The sequence below is a fragment of the Rhodotorula graminis genome (assembly GCF_001329695.1).
Source record: "Rhodotorula graminis WP1 unplaced genomic scaffold RHOBAscaffold_11, whole genome shotgun sequence".
Taxonomy (NCBI): domain Eukaryota; kingdom Fungi; phylum Basidiomycota; class Microbotryomycetes; order Sporidiobolales; family Sporidiobolaceae; genus Rhodotorula; species Rhodotorula graminis.
The window spans coordinates 653,708-675,558 of NW_017264938.1; the positions used below are offsets into that span (position 1 = coordinate 653,708).

General features: G+C 66.9%; 8 protein-coding genes across 8 annotated transcripts; 3 read left to right on the plus strand and 5 right to left on the minus strand.

Moving 5' to 3' along the window:
* Positions 1 to 324: 324 nt before the first annotated feature.
* RHOBADRAFT_55150 (uncharacterized protein) lies at positions 325 to 2,158 on the minus strand. Its single transcript, XM_018417696.1, has 4 exons — positions 1,809 to 2,158; positions 937 to 1,737; positions 706 to 843; positions 325 to 617 (listed from the first exon to the last, which is right to left on the minus strand). The coding sequence occupies exons 1-4, from the start codon at positions 2,130 to 2,132 to the stop codon at positions 573 to 575; spliced, it is 1,308 nt and encodes a 435-aa protein (XP_018269450.1). The 5' UTR covers positions 2,133 to 2,158; the 3' UTR covers positions 325 to 572.
* A 282-nt stretch (positions 2,159 to 2,440) lies between these two features.
* RHOBADRAFT_29113 (uncharacterized protein) lies at positions 2,441 to 5,078 on the plus strand (the record flags this gene model as incomplete). Its single annotated transcript, XM_018412852.1, has 9 exons — positions 2,441 to 2,497; positions 2,596 to 2,698; positions 2,780 to 2,885; positions 2,957 to 3,029; positions 3,160 to 3,853; positions 3,973 to 4,101; positions 4,204 to 4,344; positions 4,437 to 4,744; positions 4,845 to 5,078. Coding segments are annotated over 9 exons (1,751 nt in total), but the record flags the coding sequence as incomplete, so codon positions are not given.
* Positions 5,079 to 5,833: 755 nt separating this feature from the next.
* Positions 5,834 to 9,261, plus strand: RHOBADRAFT_38561 (uncharacterized protein; the record flags this gene model as incomplete). Its single annotated transcript, XM_018413538.1, has 15 exons — positions 5,834 to 5,995; positions 6,071 to 6,206; positions 6,296 to 6,374; positions 6,439 to 6,555; positions 6,650 to 6,776; positions 6,866 to 6,965; positions 7,051 to 7,148; positions 7,211 to 7,447; positions 7,525 to 7,601; positions 7,682 to 7,787; positions 7,877 to 8,086; positions 8,169 to 8,312; positions 8,396 to 8,461; positions 8,619 to 8,690; positions 8,989 to 9,261. 15 exons carry the CDS (start codon positions 5,834 to 5,836, stop codon positions 9,163 to 9,165), a joined length of 1,908 nt encoding a protein of 635 aa, XP_018269452.1. The 3' UTR covers positions 9,166 to 9,261.
* A 27-nt stretch (positions 9,262 to 9,288) lies between these two features.
* On the minus strand, positions 9,289 to 11,307 carry RHOBADRAFT_55153 (uncharacterized protein; the record flags this gene model as incomplete). The annotated part of the gene is made up of 5 exons (XM_018417697.1): positions 9,289 to 10,621; positions 10,696 to 10,787; positions 10,907 to 10,922; positions 11,013 to 11,132; positions 11,228 to 11,307. The coding sequence occupies 5 exons, from the start codon at positions 11,305 to 11,307 to the stop codon at positions 9,445 to 9,447; spliced, it is 1,485 nt and encodes a 494-aa protein (XP_018269453.1). The 3' UTR covers positions 9,289 to 9,444.
* A 1,384-nt stretch (positions 11,308 to 12,691) lies between these two features.
* RHOBADRAFT_55154 (uncharacterized protein) lies at positions 12,692 to 15,358 on the minus strand (the record flags this gene model as incomplete). The annotated part of the gene is made up of 11 exons (XM_018417698.1): positions 12,692 to 12,802; positions 12,897 to 13,403; positions 13,472 to 13,595; positions 13,666 to 13,886; positions 13,960 to 14,008; positions 14,074 to 14,239; positions 14,318 to 14,398; positions 14,489 to 14,505; positions 14,749 to 14,850; positions 14,915 to 14,998; positions 15,056 to 15,358. 11 exons carry the CDS (start codon positions 15,356 to 15,358, stop codon positions 12,744 to 12,746), a joined length of 1,713 nt encoding a protein of 570 aa, XP_018269454.1. The 3' UTR covers positions 12,692 to 12,743.
* A 90-nt stretch (positions 15,359 to 15,448) lies between these two features.
* On the minus strand, positions 15,449 to 17,225 carry RHOBADRAFT_38568 (uncharacterized protein). Its single transcript, XM_018413539.1, has 11 exons — positions 17,036 to 17,225; positions 16,842 to 16,920; positions 16,699 to 16,769; positions 16,532 to 16,630; positions 16,440 to 16,464; positions 16,279 to 16,347; positions 16,100 to 16,128; positions 16,010 to 16,038; positions 15,912 to 15,939; positions 15,773 to 15,837; positions 15,449 to 15,678 (listed from the first exon to the last, which is right to left on the minus strand). Exons 1-11 carry the CDS (start codon positions 17,175 to 17,177, stop codon positions 15,505 to 15,507), a joined length of 810 nt encoding a protein of 269 aa, XP_018269455.1. The 5' UTR covers positions 17,178 to 17,225; the 3' UTR covers positions 15,449 to 15,504.
* Positions 17,226 to 17,706: 481 nt separating this feature from the next.
* Positions 17,707 to 18,734, plus strand: RHOBADRAFT_55156 (uncharacterized protein). The gene is made up of 3 exons (XM_018417699.1): positions 17,707 to 17,980; positions 18,252 to 18,392; positions 18,512 to 18,734. Exons 1-3 carry the CDS (start codon positions 17,732 to 17,734, stop codon positions 18,647 to 18,649), a joined length of 528 nt encoding a protein of 175 aa, XP_018269456.1. The 5' UTR covers positions 17,707 to 17,731; the 3' UTR covers positions 18,650 to 18,734.
* A 440-nt stretch (positions 18,735 to 19,174) lies between these two features.
* Positions 19,175 to 21,520, minus strand: RHOBADRAFT_45985 (uncharacterized protein; the record flags this gene model as incomplete). The annotated part of the gene is made up of 11 exons (XM_018414698.1): positions 19,175 to 19,201; positions 19,282 to 19,330; positions 19,462 to 19,501; positions 19,565 to 19,649; positions 19,712 to 19,900; positions 19,971 to 20,056; positions 20,122 to 20,211; positions 20,368 to 20,380; positions 20,464 to 20,541; positions 20,649 to 21,188; positions 21,284 to 21,520. 11 exons carry the CDS (start codon positions 21,518 to 21,520, stop codon positions 19,175 to 19,177), a joined length of 1,434 nt encoding a protein of 477 aa, XP_018269457.1.
* Positions 21,521 to 21,851: the final 331 nt, after the last annotated feature.

The following is a 21,851-nucleotide window of genomic DNA, read 5'->3' on the forward strand; positions in this document are numbered from 1 at the left end:
GCTGGCTCGCTCGGAGGTGCTTGTCCCGCTTGGCGCGGAAGCGGTGGTGGGAGACAGGCGAGACGGACGACAAGTGCGATGAGGACGACCAGAGCTCTGGAGCTCTCGCTCTTCTCGAAAGGGCCGCGCTGCTGTGCTGAGAGCAGCCGTGAGCACCTCTCGAGCTGCTGCAGACCTCTACCGCACCGATAGAGCGTGATCACTGCCTCGCTCTCCTCCTCGTTCTCCTTCTTGCCGTCGGAATACGCTTTGCGGCTCATCTGCCCACGCTTGCTTTCTCTCTCTCCGTACTCTCGACGGGGGAGTACAGACGAGGCTTCTCGAGAAATGTCCGTGCGGTACGAAAGCGTTGCAGGATGACGAAGAGGAGTGAGGCTCGAGGACGAGGACACGAAGCTATGAGGCGGGAGGGGTACAGGACACGCGAGGCGGGTCATACGCGAGGGGGACGAGGAACAAGGACGTCGACAGGCGGGGAAGGAGAGTACAGGTCGGGCGGTGCGGCGGCAGAAGAGGCGGGCTTCGCGGTCGGGCCGTCGAGCCGGGGCCCGGACCGCGCGGCGTCGTCGCGCTCAGCCGAACATGCTGTTCTGCCACTCGTCATTGGTGCCGGGTTGCTGCGGGTGCGCGAGAGAGCGCATGTCAGTGACGCTCGAGGTTGGGCAAACTCGAGAGGGGGAAAGGAAGAGAGAGAAGCGTGCGCACCTCCATGTCCGGGTGCGCCCTCCTCGCGCCGCCGCCCATGCCGCCGAGCCCGCCCGGCTGTCCTTGCGGGGGCTGACCAGGGCGCTGCGGCCCGCCGCCGGCGTTCGGCCCGCCGACTTCGCCCGTGGGAGGCCCGTTCTGCGGGCGGCGAGGGAGAGGTTCAGCGTGCGGTCGGAGGCGCAACTCGGGTGCCGGGCCGAGACACATACAGAGAGAGAGAGGGAGACGCACCGTGGGCCCGACCGGGTCGAACCTCGCTCCCTGCGGCGCGCCCATCGGCGGCAGGTACCCGTCGCCACCCCACCTCCTACCCTCTCCTCCGCCGACGACGTCGTTGCCCGGCCCGAACCGCTCCCTGAACAGCGAGTGATCCGGACCCATGAACATGCCGCCTCCACCACCACCACCGCCGCCCATGGCCCCTCCAAGTCCGCCAAACCCGCCGCCGAATCCGCCGCCGCCCATGCCAGGCAGCCCGCCGAACGTGCCGCCCATGCCGCCGAGCGGCTCGAGGTCCCTCCTCCCGATGTCGGCGCGCGGCATGCCGCCGTACCCGCCGCCGCCGCGCCCGCCCGAGCCAGGAATGGCGAGCGGGTCGTGGTCCGGGTTCGGGCGCGCCGGCCCGCCCGTGCGCGGTGCGGCAGGCGGCGAGCGCCGGTCGCCCTCTCCCTCGCCGCCGCCGCCGCCCCCACCGCCGCGCGAGGGCGGGAACATGCCCATGGGCCCGCCGCGGTCGGGGTAGTAGCCCGGCCCGCGCGCCGCACCGCCGCCGCTCGACGACGACGCTGCGCCCGGGCCCGAGGCGGGCGGGCCGCGCAGCTCCTCGTAGCCGTCCTTGCTGAGGCCCGGAACGAGGCGCTGCAGGACGTTGAGGCGGTACAGGTGCACGAGGTCGTTGAAGCGGGCCGGGGTCGCGAACGGGTTCGAGGGCGAGAGCGAGGCGATGGGGAGGGGGTCGGTCGAGGACGACAGCGAGGTGGGCGAGAAGTAGTCGTTGAGGACGAGGTCGAACGTGGACGAGCGGGCTGGGTTCTGTGCGGTACGAGGTAGGGTCAGTCGCCGGTCGAGAGGAGTCGAGAGGAGGAAAGAAAGGAGGGGCGCACGTCGACAGCTGCGCCTGCGACGAGGGCACGGTCTCCGAGCTCGACGACGGTGACGACAAACTCGAGGCTCGACTGCTGGTGCTTGTAGCGGAACTTGAGCTCGCCGGCCGACGAGTGGGGGGGCCACTCGTCGGGGAGGCGGTTGGCGTGGTGGTCGTCGCCGGTGAGGGGCTGGGGCTGGGTGAGGCGGAAGCCGAGGGCGGTGTGGATCGTGTGGACGATGAGGGCGAGGGCCTGGACGGGCGAGGCGAGAGTGCACGACGACGAGACGAGTTGCGGGGCGAGGGCGAGGAGGGCGTCCGACGAGAGCGGGTCGGGGGCCATGGCGGGGGGTGCGACGTTGACAGTCGCGGTGTCTGAGCTGCTGTGCACTCGGGCGAACAGGCCAGAGCAAGCTGGACGAGGGAGAGGAGAGAGAGCGAGGCGTCGTCACCGTCCAGGTGGGGGCGCCCTCCTCGCCTCGCTGTGCTCAAGGTCCCGGCTGTACAAGCCATGCGAGTGCTTCATGTGAGCGATGAACCGAAGCAATGTACGCCCAGAGGCGAGGGAGAGGCGGCGAGTTGGTCGTCGCCTTGGTCCGCCTCCGCCTCGACCCTTGCTCCTCACCTTCGAGCGACGCGCACCGAGCCCAGCCATGGCCACCGCCCAGTTCGAGTCCATTTTCCACGGCCTCGCGCCAGCGAGCGGCAGTGCGTCCGCCCTCTCCTTGCCCCCTTCCTCGTCCTCATCGCGAGACGCGACTTGCACGCGTTCACCTCGCTCACCAGCCCGCCCTGTGCCCCTGCAGAGCTCCGCATCGCGCCCTCGGGCCTCGGATGGAAGTCGTCCGACGAGAACGAGGCCGTCGTCACCGTTCCCGGCAGCGACATCAAGTGGATCCAGTGGATCCGGTCCGTCCTGTTCTCCCCCTCGCCTCTCGACCGCGACGAGCTGCGCACGAGCTCACCTGCCCACCTGTGCAACACCGACAGCGTCGCGCGCAACTACCAGATGCGCATCGGCACCAACAAGAAGCGCACCACGTTCGACGGCTTCCTCAAGGAGGACTTTGAGCGCCTCGGCAACCTCTGCAAGCAGGTGCGCCTCGCCCATCCTCCTCTCTGTCCTCCTTCGCACCGATTGACACGCCCTCTCGCGCACCCCTGCAGTACTACAACATCTCGATCGAGACCAAGGACATCAGCGTGAGGGGGTGGAACTGGGGCGTCGCAGAGGTCCAGGGTGCGTCCTCAGTCTCTCTCGTGCGCTCAGCGTGTCGTACCGCAAGGCCGAGGAGGCTACGCGGGCCGCGACTAGCGATTCACGCCAGTCCCGACTGACCCCCTGCATCCCCTCCCTTCTTCGCGCACAGCCGACGACCTCGCGTTCCTCGTCGCGGGCAAGCCCGCCTTCACCATGCCGCTGCACCTCGTCCAGAACACGTCCATCACCAAGGCCGAGGTCGCGCTCGAGTTTGGCTCGGCCCTGCCCGCACCCCCCGCCGAGGGGTCCGAGGACGCCGTCGCGCGCAAGCGTCGCCTCAAGAACCAGCCTGACGAGGTGAGCGAGATGCGCCTGTACATCCCGGGCTCGGCGCGCGGCATGAAGAAGAAGGGCGACAAGGCCAAGGCCAAGGCCGAGGGCGTCAAGGCCGGCAGCGGCGACGAGGACGAGGACGAGTCGGACGAGGACGAGGGCGCCGAGGGCGAGGACGGCGAGGCGGCCGCGATCGCGTTCAACGAGGCCGTCAAGGACAAGGCGCAGATCGGCGTCATCGCGGGCGAGACGCTGTGCACCTTCCCCGAGGTCCTGTGCACGACGCCTCGAGGCCGGTTCGACATTGACCTGTACAGCGACTTTATGCGGCTCAAGGGCAAGACGTACGACTACCGCGTCACCTACACCCAGGTCCAGCGCCTGTTCCTCCTCCCGAAACCGGACGAGCTCCACTCGCAGCTCGTCGTCAACATCGACCCGCCCATCCGCCAGGGCCAGACGCGGTACCCGTACCTCGTCATGCAGTTTGTCAAGGACGAGGTCATGGAGATCGACCTCAACATCGACGAGTGCGTCCCTCGCTCTCTCTCTCTCTCTCCTCGCATCCTCGTCGTCGTCACCGCCTTCTTCCCCTCGTCCTCTCTTTCCTCGTCCATAGACTGACTTCTTGTCCTCTTCGCACGTACAGGGACACGATCCGGGACAAGTACAACGGCAACCTCAAGCAGCACTACGACGACCCGGCGTACGAGGTCGTGTCGCTCCTGTTCCGCGTCCTCACCGAGAAGAAGGTCATCACGCCTGGAAACTTCCTGTCGTACGTCTCTGCCTTCCTCTCTATCTCTCCTCGGCGGGGTGCGTGTGCAGCGACCCTAGACTGACGACCCTCGTCCCCCTCGTCTCGCCCACCGCCGCGCAGGCACGACAACCACGCCGCCGTCAAGTGCAACCTCAAGGCCAACGAGGGTCAGCTCTACTTCCTCGAGAAGCAGCTCCTGTTCATCTCGAAGCAGCCGACGCTCGTCTCGTTCTCGGAGATCTCGGCCGTCGTCCTCGCTCGGTGCGTCCTCGCGCCCTTTCCCGTCTCTCCCTCCCTCGCGTGCAGGCTCGAAACCAGCATCTGACGGGTGGATCCTGGTGCGCGTTCTGCAGTGTCGGTGGTGCGCTCCCGTCTGCGCGCACGTTCGACCTCGCGATCCGGCTCAAGGACTCGACCTCGTCGGCGCCGCTCGTCTTCTCGGCCCTGTCCAAGGAGGAGCTGAGCAACATCACCGACTTTCTTCAGACCAAGAAGATCAAGGTCAAGAACGAGATGGACGAGCTCGCGGCGGCCGAGGCCGAGGCGCTCGGGGCGGCCGTCATGGAGAGCGACAGCGACGACGACGCGATGAGCGTCGACGAGGACAAGCCGGTGAGGAGGCCTGGCGCGGACGCGATGGACGAGGACGACGAGTCCGAGGGTGCGTCCTCTCTTCCTCTCTCCCTTGCCTCCTTCCTGCGGCCGCCGAACGAGACTGACCCTCTCGTCCCCCCTCCCCTCCCCACGCTCTGTACCCGCAGTCGACGAGGACTTCCAGGCGTCGTCGTCGGACGGCGGGAGCGCGACGAGCGACTCGGGCGACGAGGACGCGAGCGACGCCGACGACGCGGCGAGCGAGGCGGCCAAGCCCAAGAAGAAGAAGCAGAAGACGGCGGACTGAGCTAGGGCGGCGCGAGGGTGTCCGGGTCGGGCTTGGCTGGGCTTGTTGGGTGTACGTAGTTGCGAGGCTTTGCGATCCCGTTCCGTCTGCGCGGCGCTCTGCGGCGGTGAGAGAGCGAGCGAGGCTCGAAAGGAGCTTGGTGTCGCGCTCGCGGATCTCTCTCGGGCGGGCGCGCAGCAGATGTGAAAGCCTGCAAGGAGTGCGAGTCCAACGACACGATGCGCCGAGCGAGAGGCGAAGGAAGCGATGCTTTGTGAGACGCGCCTCGCCGCGGCGAAGACGAGGAGGAGAACGGCCGGGCTCGCTCCCCTCGCACCCTCGCCTGAGCATGCTCGGCACCATGGACCCGCCTCCGACACCGCGTCGACGCCCGCTGTCGGCCTACTACCCACCGCCCTCGCCCTCGTCGTCCTCGGCGGCGGCGTACCAGGTTGACCGAACCCGCTCGCCGCCGCCGTCCCCCTCGACCGCCCAGGGCAGGGTGCAGCGCACACGGCCCGCCCACCAGGGGCACAGGAGCACCAGCTCGCTGTCGAGCCTCGCCCAGCTCAACCTCGCGCCGACCCACGCGCCTCCCGCGACCTCGACCACCACCTCGACCTCGTCCTCGTCGACCATGACCCACTCGCCGTCGCTCTCGCGCGGCTGGGACGCCGCCGACTTCAGCAGCTCGCTGCGCAGGAGCAACTCGATCTTGACCAGCTCGGCCACGCCCTGGGGCGAGCGCACCCACTTTGGCGCCCAGGGAGGGGGCGGTGCACTCGGGCACGCAGGAGGAGGAGCAGGGGGACAGGGAGGGCTCGACGGGTCGAGGAGCTTCGAGCAGGTGCAAGAGCGGACGTTCGTCAGATGGTGCGTCTGCGCTCTCTCCCACTCTCTCGACGTCGGCCGTGCGGAACTGACTCGTCCTCCTCGCGCAGGGTCAACTCGCGTCTCGAGCCGAGCGGCTTCCTCCCCGTGCAGGACCTCGGTACCGCGTTCAGCGACGGCACGCGCCTCATCCAGCTCGTCGTGCGCCCGGCCTTCCTCTCTCTCTCTCCCCCCGCTTCCTCGAGCCACCTCTGATCTTTCCCCCACGCCGCGCAGGAATCGCTCACGAACGAGTCGCTCGGCAAGTTCAACTACCAGCCGTACCTGCGCGTCCAGAAGGTCGAAAACGCGGCAAAGGCGCTCGACCGCATCAAGGAGATGGGCGTGCACCTGACCAACATCGGCCCCGAGGGTGCGTCCTCTTCTCGCCGCATGCTCTCGAGCCGTTCGTGCTGAGTCGCACGACTGGGGAGCTCACGTGGTTCATCTCCCGGGACGCAGACATCGTCGACGGTCGCAGAAAGCTCATCCTGGGCCTCATCTGGTCGCTCGTCCTGCGCTTCTCCATCGCCGAGATCAAGTGCGTCCTCCTTTCCCTCCCCCTCCTCGTCGTCGAGCGCTCTGACGTCTCGACCGTTCCACAGCGAGGAGGGCAGCTTGGCCAAGGAGGGCCTGCTCCTGTGGGCGCAGCGCCGCACGGCGCCCTACGCCGAGGTCGACGTGCAGGAGTTCTCGACCTCGTGGCGGGACGGCCTCGCCTTGTACGTCCCTTCTTCCTCTCTCTCTATGTCTCTCTCGATCTGCCTTTGCCCTCGGGCAAGTGCGGCGCACTGACAGTGGGCAACTCGCGCGCAGCTGCGCCCTCATCCACGCGCACCGCCCCGACCTCCTCGACTACTCGGCGCTGCGCAAGGACCCGACCTCGGCGGCGTACAACCTCGAAAAGGCGTTCTCGGTCGCAGAGGAGAGCCTTGGGATCCCGGTGCGCCGTCCTCGTCCTCTTCCTCCTCCCCTGCACGAGCTCGATGCGGTCGAGGAAGGATGGTCGACTGACGTCTGGAACGCGCGCAGAGGCTGCTCGAGGTCGAGGACTTGGTCGGTACGCGCAGGCCCGACGAGCGCAGCGTCATGACGTGCGTGGCGCAGTACTTTCACGCCTTCTCGTCGCGAGGTGCGTCTCCTCGGTTCCACTTGTCTCGAGGGCTCTCGCAGCATCAGCTCGAGAGACGACACTGACCCTGTACCTGCGTCCGCAGCACAAGCCGAGACCGAGGCCAAGGTCATCGGCCGCTTCGTCGACGAGATGAGCGGGCTCATGCTGTCCGTGCACGACTACGAGCAGCGCGTCACGGCTGTGCGTCTCCTCCTCTCTCTCTCCCGTCGTCTGCCGACACTTATCTTATACCCTCGTCGCAGCTCCTTACGTCCATCCACGCCTACCTCTCGGACCTCTCGACCTCGTCGCCCAACCCGTCGTCTTCGTACCCTGCCCTCGTCGCCCACCTCACCTCGCTCGCGTCGCACCGCCGCGGTCCGACACGCCTGTGGGCCCGCGACAAGCTCGCGACGCAAGAGCTGCTCGGCAACATCCGCGTTAAGCTCGAGACGTACCGCCTGAGGGGTTACGACGCGCCCGAGGGCTTGAGGGTCGAGGTGCGTCCGGCTGTCCACCCCTGTCGGCCGAATGCTCTGACGAGCGGTACACTGACTCGTGCGATCTGCCGACGCAGGACGTCGCCAACTCGTGGGAGGAGCTCACGTCGGTGCAGTCGGAGCGGGCGAGACTCGTCACCGGGCTCATTCAGCGGTCCGTCCCTCCTTCCCTCCTCCTCCTCTCCCTTGAGGCTCATCAGAGTACAGTCTGACGCTCCTCTTGCACGGTGACAGACTTCAAGAAGAAGCTCAGGCGCGGTACGTCGCTCAAGCCGAGGCGCTCGACGAGGCGCTCTTCAGCGCTCAAGGCGAGCTCGCCGCCATCGCGCTCCCGGCCAATGTGCGTCGTCAGGCTCCTCCTGGACCCTCTCTCTTCGACGAGGCAGCGCATTGACCCTCACGACCCATCCGCAGCCTCTCCCGGTCCAGCTCTTGGCTCTCGACCGTCTCGCCGCATCTCGCCTTCCGGCCTTGCGTCACTCGCTCGACGGTGTCCTGGGCGCACGAGACGCCTGTGCGGCGTGCGACGCGCTCGACAACAAGCTCGAGGCGCTCGCGAGCGGCGTGGACGAGCTCGAGAGCGCGGTTGGCGAGGTCGAGGCGGCGGTCAAGGCGCGCAGGAGCTTCGTCGAGAACCAGGTGCGTCCTCGTCCCCCTCTTTCTGTCATCTCGTCGCCCTATGTCGGGAACCGCTGCTCACGCACCTCGAGCCGTACCGCAGATCATTGCCCGCAAGGCGACGTCGCTCAGCCCCGAGCAGCTCGAGGACATCTCGTCGGCATTCCGCACGTTCGACAAGGAGGCCAAGAACGCCCTCGACCTCGACGAGCTTGCGGGAGCGTTGGGCAGCCTGGGCGTGCCCGAGGTGGTGCGTCGACCGTCCTCTCGTCCTCGCCCGTCGACGTTGGCGACTTAGGAAGGTCGAACTGACTCGGCTCGCGCTCGCAGGACCTCGACGACCTCAAGCAGGACGACAATGGTCTCGTCCGCTTCGACGAGTTCCTGCGGTTCATGGTGCGTCCCGCCTTCCTCTGGTTGCGCCCGCCGCGTCTTCAGTTGCTCACCGTGCCCGACCCCGCCCTCCAACCCTCCTTCCTCGGCCCGACCTGCCGGATCGCCCGATTCCTCCTCCGTCGTTATCTTCCACCGGACGACCGACCTCCTCCTGCAGACCGAGCGCGCAGAAGATCGACCGTCGGCAAGCAGGCTCCGCACCTTGTTTCGCTCGGCCGCTAGCGACAAGGTTCGTCCACGTTCTCCTTTTCCTTCGCCTTGTCTCTCTCTCGGCGGCCCGCCGCTCCCGTCGACTGCCTCCTCCCGCCGTGGGCGACTCTGCGCACGCCCGCCGCCCCGGCCGGGCGAGCAAGCCAAGCCTCGGACGACCGCGTCGACGCCGGCGTCGCTCTTCCGCATCGCCCCGTCGAGCCTCGGCTCACTCTCGTCCTACGAGTCGCCGAGCGAGCCAATACAGAGCCTCGTCGCTCGTGTCCCCGAGCATCATGCCTGACCCTCCCCTCATTGCCTTTCCGCCCCCGACACAGCCGTTCATCACCGACCTCGACCTTGCGCGCCTGTCGCTCCCGGCTGCGGCGGTCGCGTTCCTCAAGGAGCACATGCCGCGCGCCGCCGCCCTCGACACGAACGGTGGTCGCCCCGACGACGACGGCAGCGACGGGTTCGACTACGAGAGCTTCCTCGAGCAGTTCTGCGAGGCATAGAGACGGGCGCTCGAGCCTCGTCCACAGACACTTTCTCTCCTTGTTGTAGCTCTCTCTCTCTCTTTCTCTGTGCTGCAACGCTCTCGTTCGCCTCTCTCTCTCTTGCACACGCTCGCCGAGAGTACGCGCTGGAGATAAAAGGCATTGCCTCGAGAGAACACGAGCGAAAAGAGGGGGATCTAGTGGTCGACAACACCGACTGCGAGAGGGGAGAGCGACGACGCAGAGAGAGGGGTAACGTTGGGAGAGAAGCGAGACGACGGCTCGCTTGGCGTACCGTCAGTAAGCCTGGCGGATCGGTGCCGGGCTCCAGGGCGAGGCCTGAGCTTGAGCGGCTGGCGGCGGCGCAAAGCCGTACGGCTGGCTCGACTGGCCCGACGACGGCGTGCTGCTGTAGTTCTGCCCTGCCTGCGACGGCTGCCACGGCGCGTGCGTCAGGCCCGAGAGGGACGAGGGCGGCCCGGCGTAACGAGCCTGGAGGGGCGCGAGGGGAGCGTACGACACGCTCGACCTCGGCGACGCGTACTCGCCGCTAGCGTTCGTCGTCGAGGCCGGGTGCGCATGGTGGCCGAGCGGCGGGACCGTCTCGACGAGGCCAGGGAGGCCAACGACCTCCTGGAGCGGCGACTGCTCCGGCGACGGCGTGTGGTACGAGTGCGCGCCGCCCTTGCTCGGGGCGATCGGGTGGTACGACGACGCGAAAGGCGAGGGGTCGTACGCCATGTGCGACGCCGGGACGAACGCCGACGAGGAAGGGCCCGCCGCCGCCGAGTGGTGGTACCCGTGCGAGTGCGCCGACGACGACGACGCCGCCGCCTCGAAGAACGTGTTGCTCGTCGGGCTGAACGTCGGCGTCGGGTACGGCGACGCGCTGAACCCTTGCGGGATGGCGTGCGGCTGCGACGAGTGGTGCCCGTCGAGGTAGACGTGCTGGTGGTGCGGGTCGTCGGCCGGCATGCAGTTCGACGACGACGCCTTGCGCAGTCGAGGACGGTGCTCCTCCTGGAGGCTCGACAGCGTCGACGAGTAGCCGGACGACTCGCCCGCCAGCATCGACGTCGGCGTGAGCTTGAACTCGCCGAGGCTCGAGCGGCGTGGCGGCGCGTAATGGTCGCCGTCGCCGCGGTTCGGGTCGAGCCATGCGCCCGTTGTTGGGGCGTATGCACGCCACTGCGTCGTCTCGGACGAGGTGCGAGGAGGGACGGCGGGCGAGTTGAATGAGGAGCCGAAGCTCGGAAGCTGGAGGGTCGGGCGGTCGGCAGGGAACGACGAGCGGTAGTCGGTCGAGGGTGGCCATGCCGGCATCGGGTACGGGTGCAGGTTCGACGGGTACGTCTCGTCGGACGCCGTTGAGCACTCGCTCGCGCGGCGGCCCTTCTCGGGGCGCGTGCGCGCCTTGCGGACGATCTTGGAGAGCTGGGTCGGGTCGCCGCGAACGAAGAAGCCCGAGGGGTGCCTGCACGACGACGACGAGCCTGTGAGTACGGTGACTTGGGGCTGAGTCGACGAGGAAGGGGGTGGACGACGTACTGGAAGAGGACATAGCCCGGGTTCGAGTTGCGCCGCTCGGTCGAGCGTCGGCGGTCCGACAGGCGGCGGAACGAGTAGTACGACAGCTGACGCTGTGCGCAAGGAAGAGGCTCACAGTCAGCGGCGCGAACGTGCTCGTCGACTGCGACGAGCCGAGTGAGAAGCGAGGCGGGGCGAGGGGAGGGGAAAGGCGAGGAGAGCTGGGACGCACGATAAAGCTGCTGAGCCTGGAAGCGAGGCAAAGACGCGGGGGACGAGGTCAGTCGCCAATTTCGAGCACTGGGCGTCGCAGGGCTGGAGGAAGTCGAGCGACGCACGAGCGGAACTCGAAGGCTGGGCTCAACGCGTGGATCGCGACCGCGTCTTTGCTGCTGATCTCGAACGAGTCGTCCGTGACCCAGCGCAGGCCGTTCGGGTCGAGCGGGTTCTCGAGAATGCTGTCGACGAGGGAAAGGGAAAAGGGGAACGAGCGGGCAAGGTCAGGGCCGACGTTCTCGCGCCGCGCGGTCGAGACTGAAACGAGAGGACGCACGAGTGTAGCTTGGCGAGGAAGTGGCTACGCGGCGCCTTGGGAGGCGGAGCGACGGCGGTCGACGACGACGAGGCCTCCATCTTGGGCGGTGACAAAAGGAAACGGCCGGGTCGAAGATTCGCGAACTGCGGCGCGAGGCGAGCGAGGCCCGATGACACGGCAGGCGAAGGTCGTCGCGAGAGAGAGCGAGGCGGTGCGGCGTTCACGTGTTGCGGGAGGTCGCGTCGAGTACCGACGATGGCGGGCTGAACTTGGCGTCGAGCGGTGCGAGTGCGTCGGTCCGGGTGCGCACACGTAAGGAGGGGAACTCGTAGAGCGGCGGCCGGTATGAACGACGATGAGGAAGAGCGAGAGAGGAGAGTTGGAGCTGCACGCATGCGCCTGCCGCTCGCTCTCGAGTCCGACCCGCACGATGAGCGGGCTGCGCGGTTCTGCCGCTGCACCCTTGAACTCTGCAGTCGGAACCTTGCGCTATCCGAAAACGGAAGCGCTCCAAATGACAAGCTCTGCCCCCGTGCCTTGCAGGCTTGACCCGACCTCCCGGCCGCAGCGACACCGGCCCCAGACCCGGACGCTCCTCGCGCCTGCCCACGCGCAGAGCGTCGTCCGCCCGCCGGCCGAGCGCGACAAGGACGTCTAGCCTGCTGCTGCGGAACGCGCTTGAGCGAGGCCGCATGCGCCGCAACTGTGGGACCGAGGCGGGCTGCCGGCGGCCTGAGCGGACCTTCCCAAGTCGACGTACCCGCCTCGATGGCCGCACAATTGCACGGGACGATGTGTCGCTGCAGCTCTCTCCCGTGCAGTATGAACGCGGACGATCGCGCTTGTGAGGAGCGACGATCACCTTATCCTCCAGCAGAGTTGGCCCGACTCGCGCGAATCTCTCCCTCTCCCCGGACCGCCTGTCGAACCTCGATTGCGAAGTGCTCAACCGACCCGGCGTCGGGCTCGTCCCTCCCCCAGCTCCCGAGAGAGGTGCGTCAGACTTTCGCATGCGAACAAGCTTTGCGAGCCTTTCGCAACGAGCGGCGGCCAGGAACTCCGGCGTCGGGAAAGAGCTGCAAGCTGTCGACCCTGCCGCTCCGCCCTCCGCCGACTCGCCGACTCGACCGAGAGCTCGAGGCTCGAACGACGCGTACGCGGCACGAGAGAAAGGCAGCTTTTCTGGCGACTTTCCACGGTTCGTCGCTCAAGGGGCGCTCAGGCGCTGCCTCCGGCGACGCCTCCGACGCGATCATTGCTCGCTTCTGACTGGAAAGAGCGCTCTCGAGGCACATGCCAAGCCTGCAGGCCATCTCGCCGCTTCCGGGCGCCGGCCCGCTCTGCGCCCATGAAATCAGAGCGCTCGACACCACGCGCAACGACGAAGGCGTGCCGCTGCGGCGACGACGACGGCGCGCTCCTTCTGTGCACCTCGCGGTCTGGTCGTATCTCCGTCGCTCTCGATCGGACATGGGCAGGAGAGAAAGAGAGAGAGAGAGTTGCAGGGCCTTCTACAGGAGGTCGAACGAGAGGATCACGCGTGAGGAGGACGCCCGTCGTTGATCGGCTCCTTGGGCAGGTCGTACTGTGCGACTGCGGGTGGCGAAGAAGGGCGAGCACGAGTGAGCGATCAAGAACAAGGTGCGGCAAAGGCCGAAACTCGAGAGGGCGAGGAAAGGCGACGCACGGCAATCATGAGCCCAGTCGATACTCGCCAGGCGACGTTGGGTGGCCGAGACGAATGTGTCGAGCGGGCACATGCCGTCGCGGTTGTCGCCACAGCCCTCGATCACGTCGAGCGGGACGACGCCGTCGTTGAGGATCCACCGCACGAAGCGCGCCGTCTCGCCGTCGTCGCGACCCTCGACCGGGCACGACAGGACCTGCGAGTGCAGGTTGGCGGCAAAGGGCGAGATGGACGACGTGACGAACGACAGGTTGTCCGGGATGCGGTCCGACGGGAGCGGGCCCGAGCGCGCGAACGACGAGAAGCCGAGGGTCGTGATGACGGCCGAGATGATCGTGTCGTGCGTCGCGTCGACGTACAGGCGTTGGTCGAGCGGGAAGTACTGGCTCGTGTGCAGCGTCGAGTTGGTCGTCGAGTTGAACTCGCCGAGCGGCTGCTTGAGCGTGCGGGCGAGCCACTCCTGGACCCACCCTTTGCCGACGGCAGCTTGCGCAGGTTGGCCGAACGCTGCGGGCGAGCGAAGCACGGTAAGGGCGGGCGCTCGAGGAAGAGAGGAGAGAGGGGCTTGAGCGCACAGAAGATGTCGTAGAACTCGATGTCGTGGGCGTAGCCGAACCCGCGCCACTCGTCCTCGTTAAAGAGAGGGCAGAACGCGCTCCCGCCGAGCGCGACGAGCTCGTAGGCGCACATGAGCTGCATCTGCAGGCGAGAGAGAGGGCGGTGAGTGGACCGGACGAGGATGGCGAGAGAGAGAGAGCGAGGGACGCACGTTGAACAGGTCCCGGTGCGACAGCTCGACGCCCTCGACTTGCTCCTGCAGCCGCACTCGTGCAGGCTCAAGGTACTGCTTCATCCACAGGGCCATCTTGCGCGGGCCTCGGGTGAGGTCGAGCCGGTTGGCGTTGGTGCACGTCATGTATGGTGACAGCGTGTTGTTGAACGCGGGCCACTCGATCGTGACGAGCTGGTGGTACTTGTCCTCGAACGGGACTATGGGGCAGAGAGAGAGTCAGTCAAAGACGAAAGAGGGAGAGAGAGAGGCGCGAGCGAGACGACGACGCACTGCCCCAGAACCCGGCCGCAAAGTTGAGCGCCGACGCGTGCATGCGGTCCTGCGTGCGGCACCCGAATCAGTCGAGGCGAGGGACAGAGAGAAAGGGGAACGAGCGCGACGCACCTGGCTCTCGGTGCGGAACACGGGCTTCTTGCCCTCGTCGAGGAGGTGGCCGTACTTGGTGCGGAACGAGACGCCGAGATTGAACAGCTGCTCGCGCCCGAACGGCGTCAGGATCTCGGCGCCGAGCTTGTACTCCCACTTGTTGAGGAACGACAGGTTGCCGGAACTGCGAGCGCGACGAGACGCAGTCAGTCCTCGACGACCTCGCTCGTCGACCCGGCCTCGAGGCGGACGAGGGACGCACCCCTTGAAGCCCTCGGCGCCGACGACATCTTTTGCGAACGCTGCAGGCCCTGCGCCCGTTGTCGGGTAGCGAGCGCCGTGGCTGTTGCGCGGCAGGGAGGGCCAAAGATCGTCAGTTGTCGACGGACGAGGTGGTACGACTTGAGCGTGAAAGGGCGAGGGGCGGAATTACCGGTGAAGGAGCTGGACCTGGCAGGGATAAAGGCGATTGAAAGGTCAGGAGAGTTCCCGTGCGGGAGCGAGTCCGCTACAGGAAGACGATCGCGAAAGTGGTGGGCAGGTGGGCTCGACATGAGGGCCTGGGCGATCCACTCTGTCGAGCGCGAAGGCGCGCGAGACGGAGGCGAGCGGTCGCGAGACGAGGGGATCGCATCGCGAACGACGGGGTGGAGCGAGGGAGGGGCTGGACGACGAGAGAGACGGCGGACGCACCTCTTCGACCGTGCAGCCGGCGGGAACTTGAGCGGTCGTCCTCAGGCCGTGGTTGACGGTGCGCCACGGCGACAGGTTGCCGAGGTGATGCAAGATGTTGAACTGTGGCACGCAGACGTCAGTGCACGATCAAAGTTGAGCTCATCGAGTCGAGGAGAGGACGGACCGCTCGAGACGGCGCAGGCGGGTTGAGGGGCGACGAGTCGAAGTTGACGGGGTAGCTGGTCGCGGCGGCGAACGCCTCCTTGCCCTGCGGGTCGAGACGTATCAGTGTCTGCTCTCTGATGCAGGGAGCGAGGCGACGCACCGTTGGTGTCGGGCCCTCGTAGCCCACACGCGAGGGGAAGGCCGGGTCGTCCTCCCACCGCTCGTCTCGGTCTCGCCGGTCCAGGTACGACGTGCCGAACGCGAGCCACAGCAGGCCGACACCAAAGCACCCGAGCACGACCCACGCCCAGGCAATGCGGCCGCGAGACCGGCTCGTGTTGTGGTGGAGGTCGGATGAGGACGCGGCGGGCGAGGTGGACGAGGGGACGGGCGCAGGGAGCAAGGGCGCGTTCGAGTCGAGGTCCGAGTCGTCGGCGGCGTGGTTGCGTGGTGCAGGAGCCATGCTCGCTCTGTCGGGCGAGAGGCGCGGGTTGACGAGGAGCGAGGGAGGGAGCACCGCCTCGTCGCTTTGTTTCAAACTTTCGCTCGACCAGAGGTGCTCTACAGCGTGCATTGCCATGCTCTGTTCTACAAGACGAGTACCCCCGCTCACTTGCTCATGCCCGTCGCCGCCGTCCACGCCGCCTTGATCAGCTCGGCGACGCCCTCGACGCCGTCGTTGTTCTTGACCGACGTGAACAGCGTCGGCCCGTGGTCGCGCATCTTGTCGGCGTCGCGCTTCATGACGTCGAGCGACGCGCCGACGTACTGGGCGATGTCGATCTGCGCGAGAGCGAGAGGGGGAGAGAATGCGACGTGAGCTGGCGGCCGCGGCGAGCGCTCGAGAGGGAGGATGAGAGAGAGAGAGAGGGCGCACCTTGTTGACGACGAGCAGGTCCGACTGCGAGATACCGGGTCCGCCCTTGCGAGGAATCTTGTCGCCTGCGAGACCGAGAGAGCGCCGTCAGCTTCTCGCTCGCACGAGCCCGCCTGGACGAGGAGGGCGCCGTGCTCACCGCCAGACACGTCGATAACGTAGATGATCTAGCTCGGGGAACGGAGAGTAAGTTCACGTTGCCGGAGAGACGCGAGAGGCTCGGAAGGCCGGGCTCACGTAGTCGGCAAGCTCGCGCGAGTAGTTTGCTGCGAGGAGGCGAAGGTCAGGATCTCGCCGGCGACAGGTTCCATCGCGATAAGGGCGCACCTGCAAGGTTGTCGCCTCCACTCTCGACGCTGTGTGTGACGATGAGGGTGCGAGGTGAAGATATGTCGACGAGCGAGTCGAGGGAAGAGGTGGGAGGGAGGGCGGCGAGGACAGAAAGGGGTGTCAGCGCCCGCTCGGGTTCGGCGAGACGCAGACAAAGGAAGAGAGATGGCACGCACAGGAGAAGCTCGCACTGGTAGGTTGCCTGCAAGTCCTCCAACGCGCCGAGGTTGGCCGAGATGTCCTCTCTGCGAGCGAGCGAGAGAGTCAGGATCGTTCGCGGCCGGCCCGGCTCGACGGCGGTAGCGTCCGCATGGTGCGAGTGAACGGAGGGACTGACCGGATGGCGGCATGAGGGCATCCACCTGTGGAAGAAAGCAGAGTCAGTGCTCTCTCGGCCGGCGAGGACGAACCAGCGGGAGGCAGCCGCACCCGTCTCGATGGCGCGGATCCGGCCCGGGTCGGACAGCGCCTCGTTGCGGATGAGGAACTCCTGGTCCTCGCGCGTGAAGATGTCGTTCGTGACGACGGCTGCGAGGAGCGAGAGGGTGAGCCAGCTGGCGAGGTGCGAGAGAAGGGGGAAGAGAGAGCGGACGCACCGATGTTGTGCGTGTCGCGGAAGTAGCGGCACAGGGCGAGAGTGAGGGCCGTCTTGCCGGAGCCAACAGGCCTGTGTCGGGGCGAGAGAGTCAGCCTCGGCATCAAGTGAAGAGGGAGAGGTCGAGGGGGGAGAGGGACGGACCCGCCGATGCCGATGGTGAAGGCGCGCTGGTTCCAGTCACGGCCGCTAAAGTCGGGCATGTCGCGCTCGGTGAACTTGCCTGTGCATCGAGGGCGAGGGAGAGATTAGCCAACTCCGCTCGTCGATGTGGGGGGAAGTCGTCCTCGACAGGCTCGCCTCGCCGGGGAACGGGCAGGGGCGGAAGAGGGGCGCACCAGGGTGCTCCATGATGTCGTGCGTGTGGCCGTGCTCTTGCGCGCCGTGCGAGTGGTCGTGGCCGTGGTCGTGGTCGTGGTGGTGAGCGGGCGCTGCTCCACCGAGCGCAGGGGCCGGGATGAACTGGGCGGTGGGGGCCATGGCTGAGAGTGTGCTTGTCCGAGTGTCGAGATCAGCAGCACAGCCGGTACGCTGAGGGTCGTTGGCGACAAGCTCTCGGCCGCTCGTCCTCCCATCTCTCTCCTCCTCCGCACCCGTCGCCCCGCCTCCTGTGCGCTCGACGGTACTCGCGATGGTACACTTGCTACATCTGGCTGTCTGGCTCCGCGTGCAGGCAGCGCACGCCGCCTCCCACCCTCTCCTCGGCTCTCCCGCTCGCCTCGCTTCCGTCACACGAGCGAGAGCAGATCAGCTTGTTCGCCAGCACGAGCAGATCTTTCTTCGCTTCCCGTGAGCCCTACTGGCGCATAGTGGTGCCTCAGGCCCGTGAGCGGCGCACCCAGGGCGCTTTCCCAGCCCCGAGTCGCCTTCTTCAAGGGGCAGCTCGCCGAGTCGGCCCTGGCTTCGTCCGACGCAGGGTGCTCAAGCTCGCTTTCGGCTCGTACGAGGGCTGCGCAGGCACTCGAGCTTGAGGCGGCCTTGAGCGCTTCCCCGACGGGCACGAGTCAGGCGACTACGGCCTGTGCAAGGAGGACATGTGGTTCGGCAAGACGACGTCGACGTTCTGCGGCACGCCCGAGTTCATGGCGCCCGAAATCATCCTCGAGCAGCGGTACGGGCGCATGGTCGACTGGTGGGCGTTCGGCGTCCTCATCTACGAGATGCTCCTCGGCCAGTCGCCGTTCCGAGGCGACGACGAGGACGAGATCTTTGACGCCATCCTCGAGGACGAGCCGCTGTACCCGATCCACATGCCTCGCGATAGCGTGTCGATCCTGACGAGGGTACGTCCCCGTCGCTCTCTCTCTCTCGTCCTCCTCGACTCGTCGCCCGCATGGACCCCCTCGCTCACCTTGTCCTCCTCCCTCCCTCCTTCTCTTCCTCCTCCCCGTCGTCGTTCGCCTACGACCTCGCTACCGTCCCTGTCGTCCCGCACCTCTCGACGCCCTCTCGCCTCGTCGTCGCCCTGGCCCTCCTCTGCCCTCGACCTCATCTCGCTCCGACCCGCCTCGCTTCGCCCCGCCTCTTCTCGCCCGTCGACCGACACGCATACAGCTCCTCACCAAGGACCCGGCCCGCCGACTCGGCGCGAGCGAGGCCGACGCCGCCGAGATCAAGTCGCACCTGTTCTTCAAGGACACCAACTGGGACGACGTCTTCCACAAGCGCATCCCGAGCCCGTTCTACCCGGCCATTGTGCGTCTCGCCGCTCTCTCTCTCTCTATCTCCTCCCTCGCGTAACCGTGACCTGACCCTTTTCAACTCGCCTTTCCTCCTCCTCCTCCTCCTCCTCTCTCGCTCGCCCACTCGCACAGTCCTCGGCCACCGACACGTCCAACTTTGACAAAGAGTTCACGAGCGAGCAGCCGACGCTCACGCCCGTCCACTCGACCCTGTCGGCCAAGGACCAGCAAGAGTTTGCCGCCTTTGACTGGAGCGCGTCGTGGGCATAAGCCTCACTTCGACCCGGCGACGATGACGACGAGAGGGAGAGGGGCAGTCATTCTCTGTGTGCAACGACGATTGACGATTCACGACTGCGTCTCGAGAGCGAGGGCCTCGGTGGACGGGCGAGGCGAGGACCGAGACGAGGCCAGTCGACTTGAGAAGGTCGAGTTGCGAGAGAGCAGAGACAGAGACTGCGCCCGGCTTTTGAACGAGGAGGACGTGCGAGCAAGCTCAGACAGACGAGAGGGACGTGCGAGGCGCTCAACCCTCGAAGCTCGCCGAGGGAGAGAGGCAGTCGAGAGAGCATCCAGCGCTGGACGCTCGGGCCTCTCGCTCAGGACCCCTTGGATCAGGCTTCTCAACTCGCTCGTTCTCTCTTTCGCTGCGTGGACTCGCGCCAATAGATAGTCCAACGTCTGAGAGCATCGATACACAATCGCTCCAGGTCTTCTCGACCTTCCTTCCTCCTTCCACCGGCTCGCACTCCTGCCCGCTCGAACGCGCCAGACCAGGCGAGCGACGTCGTACGACTATGCGCTCGGCCCGACCGAAACACCCTGCAGGATTCACGGCCGAGTTGGTCAGGATGACTCGTGGTGAGGGCCGCGAAACGCTCTCGGCGGTGAGAGTGACGCACCAAGTCCTGGACGAGCCCGGTGTCGAGGTCGTAGAGCCATCCGTGAACCCTGTACGAGGCGTGAAGGAAGGCGAGGGCGAAGTAGGAGGAGGGGGAGAGCGTCAGGGGGGGAACTCAAAGCAACTTGAGAAGGTCCCGATCTCGACTCGAGGAAGGCGCAGAGAAGGCGGGGGGACGGACCAGAGCTCGACAGGCTCCTCTGACGCACGCCGGACGAGTCCTGTGGGCCGAGATAAGTCAGAAAGGAGAAAATCGACCGAATGAGAAATAGCCCTCGACGCACGATGACCTTGCATGCTCGTCGACGAGGCGGCGCCGGATGCGACAATCGACGACGCATGCTTTCCTTCGCTCCACTTGGCCCATGACTGCGGCTCGACGAGGTCAGTGCGACGTCCCGAGGTGAGAGAGGAAGAGAAAAGGGACGCACCCTTTGCACGGTCGAGTCGACGGCGACGCGCTGCACGTTCAGCTTGACGTTCTCCTCGACGACGGCCCGCCACACCTCGCTCGTCACGTCGTCGCCCGTCACCTTCTTGTCCTTGTGCGCGTTGCGGAACGAGGCGATCTCGGGGCGGGTCGAGGTCGCGTACAGCGAGCGGATCGGGCGCAGCCAGGTCTGTGCGCGGGCTCTGGGTCAGTCGCGAACGGCCGCAAGAGAGGACAAGAGATAGAGGAAGAGGACGTACGTCGATGCGCGTCTCGTCCATGTTGGTCAGGACCTCGTCGCTCGAGTCGGCGATTGCCGCTTTGACGGCGCCGCAGGACGTGTGGCCTGCGCGCTCGCCGCATCAGTCAGAGGATCGGCTCGACAAGAGTATCGAGGAAGTAGGGACGGACCCATGACGATGATGTGCTGGACGGCGACGTGGGCGACGGCGTAGCTGAGGACCGTCTCGCTCGACAGGTCGTCGACGAGGTACTGGTTCCCTGCGGACGTGTCACAAGCGCCTGGTTAGCGCAGGTGCTTCGGATCGAGCTATTCGAGGTTCGAGAAGCTCGCTCGAGAGCACGAGGTCGGTGGGGAGAGGAGGGGCTCGAGCGCGAGGGAGGACAGTTCGAGGGAGGAGACAGAAGGCGACGCACCGATGTTGCGAGTCTGCGTTTGTCGGAATGAGCAGGGGGGCAATATGTCCTCGCGGCGCGGCCCTGCTTGAGAGGAAAAGAGAGACGAGGACGCACGACAAAGAGCTCGCCCGGCTTGGTGTGAAGGATGGTGGTCTCGGGCACGCGCGAGTCGGAGCAGCCGACGTAGGCGAGCTGCGGGCGCATGAGAGGGAAGGTCAGTACTCGCTGATGTCGCTCCCGGCCAACCGGCGTAGCAGACTGAGGCAAAAGACGGCGAAAGAGGAATGCGGCGGACGCACCTTCGGCTTCTGCGCCTTGGCGAGCGAAGGGATGAGCGTCGGGTCGGTCGCCATCGTCTCGTTGACCCACTCCTGGTTGGCGGCAAAGAGCGCCTGCAGCTCAGGAAAGCGCTGCATGGCGCCCGTCGGGCTCGGGAGCGCGGCGTCCAGCGGCGTCGTCGCCAAGCCGTGCGCAGCTGCGCCCGTCGTGGCCGTCCCGTGTGGGCCGCCGGACGCCATGCCGAGAGAGCTCTGCATCGCCTCGCCCTGGGCGTCGAGCGCCGCCTTGTCGGCCATGCGCTGGCTGTCGGCCGCCTCGCTCGCCGCCCGCTCCTGCGTGCGCTTGGCGTACAGGACGCCGAGCACAGCGCCGATGCCGATGAGGATGACGAGGCACAAGACGACGACGGCGATGTAGACGCGGCGACGCGGCGAGGCCGCAGCCGCGGCCGAAGCCCTGCGGCGAGCGGGCGCTTGGGCCTCGGGGTCGTCGCGAGCGCGCTTTTGCTGCGCGAGCAGCGACTCGTCGTCGGTGCCGCTACCCTGGCTGCTGTGCGGGTGCTTCGTGAGGGCGGAGGGATCGGGAAGAGTCAGTGAGAGTCAAGGGCGCGGCGAGGCGAGGGCGTGCCCGGACGAAACGAGGAGCTGAGACGGACCAGGAGCTTGTGCATCGTCGTCTTGTTCAGCCCGAGGCTGCGCATGACCCTCACAGGCTTTTCCTCCTTCTCGTCCTGCCGCGAGCGCGCCTGCCTCGCCGCCTGGCGAGCTCTGCGCTGCGACCGCTCGTCCTCGAACGCCTCGCGCGCGCCGCCGAGGTCGTCGGTCAGGTCGGCGTCGCTGTCGCTGGCCGACGAGTCGCCCTTGTTGTCGCGGTAGTGCTCGCCCGATGCCATCGCGGCCGCGCGACGGGAGGACGAGGCGCGCACAGCGTCGCTGAGGGAAGAAGTCGAGTCGTCGCCTGAGTCGGACGAGACTGCTGAACGGCGCTGCGACATGGCTGCTCGTGGACGGTGGTGCAGAAGCAAAGGCTCGGGACGAGATGCGGCGGGCGCGCTCCAGCCGGACAGGGGCGAGCGCGGAGACTCCGACGAGAGGAGCGTGCGCGGACGGCTTGGCAGGTGTGCAGCCCGTTGCTCTCGACAAACGACGGTCGGCGTCCATTTTAAGCTCGCCAGTAAGCGGCGGCAAGCCGGGAGCGAGAGTGGCGGGCTGCGGGTTCGAGAG

Bases quoted from the DNA above. Each gene is read 5' to 3' on its own strand.
- RHOBADRAFT_55150 (XM_018417696.1), bottom strand. From the start codon at position 2,132: ATGGCCCCCGACCCGCTCTCGTCGGACGCCCTCCTCGCCCTCGCCCCG. The intron at 844-936 runs GTGCGTCTCCCT...CGCCGCCCGCAG, and splicing joins TCGACCCGGTCGGGCCCACG to AACGGGCCTCCCACGGGCGA. The intron at 618-705 runs GTGCGCACGCTT...GCGCACCCGCAG, and splicing joins GGGCGCACCCGGACATGGAG to CAACCCGGCACCAATGACGA.
- RHOBADRAFT_38568 (XM_018413539.1), bottom strand. From the start codon at position 17,177: ATGGCCCCCACCGCCCAGTTCATCCCGGCCCCTGCGCTCGGTGGAGCA. The intron at 16,631-16,698 runs GTGCGTCCGCTC...CGCTCCTCGCAG, and splicing joins CCGCGACACGCACAACATCG to CCGTCGTCACGAACGACATC. The intron at 16,465-16,531 runs GTGCGGCTGCCT...TTTCTTCCACAG, and splicing joins GATCCGCGCCATCGAGACGG to GTGGATGCCCTCATGCCGCC.
- RHOBADRAFT_55156 (XM_018417699.1), top strand. From the start codon at position 17,732: ATGTGGTTCGGCAAGACGACGTCGACGTTCTGCGGCACGCCCGAGTTC. The intron at 17,981-18,251 runs GTACGTCCCCGT...ACACGCATACAG, and splicing joins GCGTGTCGATCCTGACGAGG to CTCCTCACCAAGGACCCGGC. The intron at 18,393-18,511 runs GTGCGTCTCGCC...CCACTCGCACAG, and splicing joins GCCCGTTCTACCCGGCCATT to TCCTCGGCCACCGACACGTC.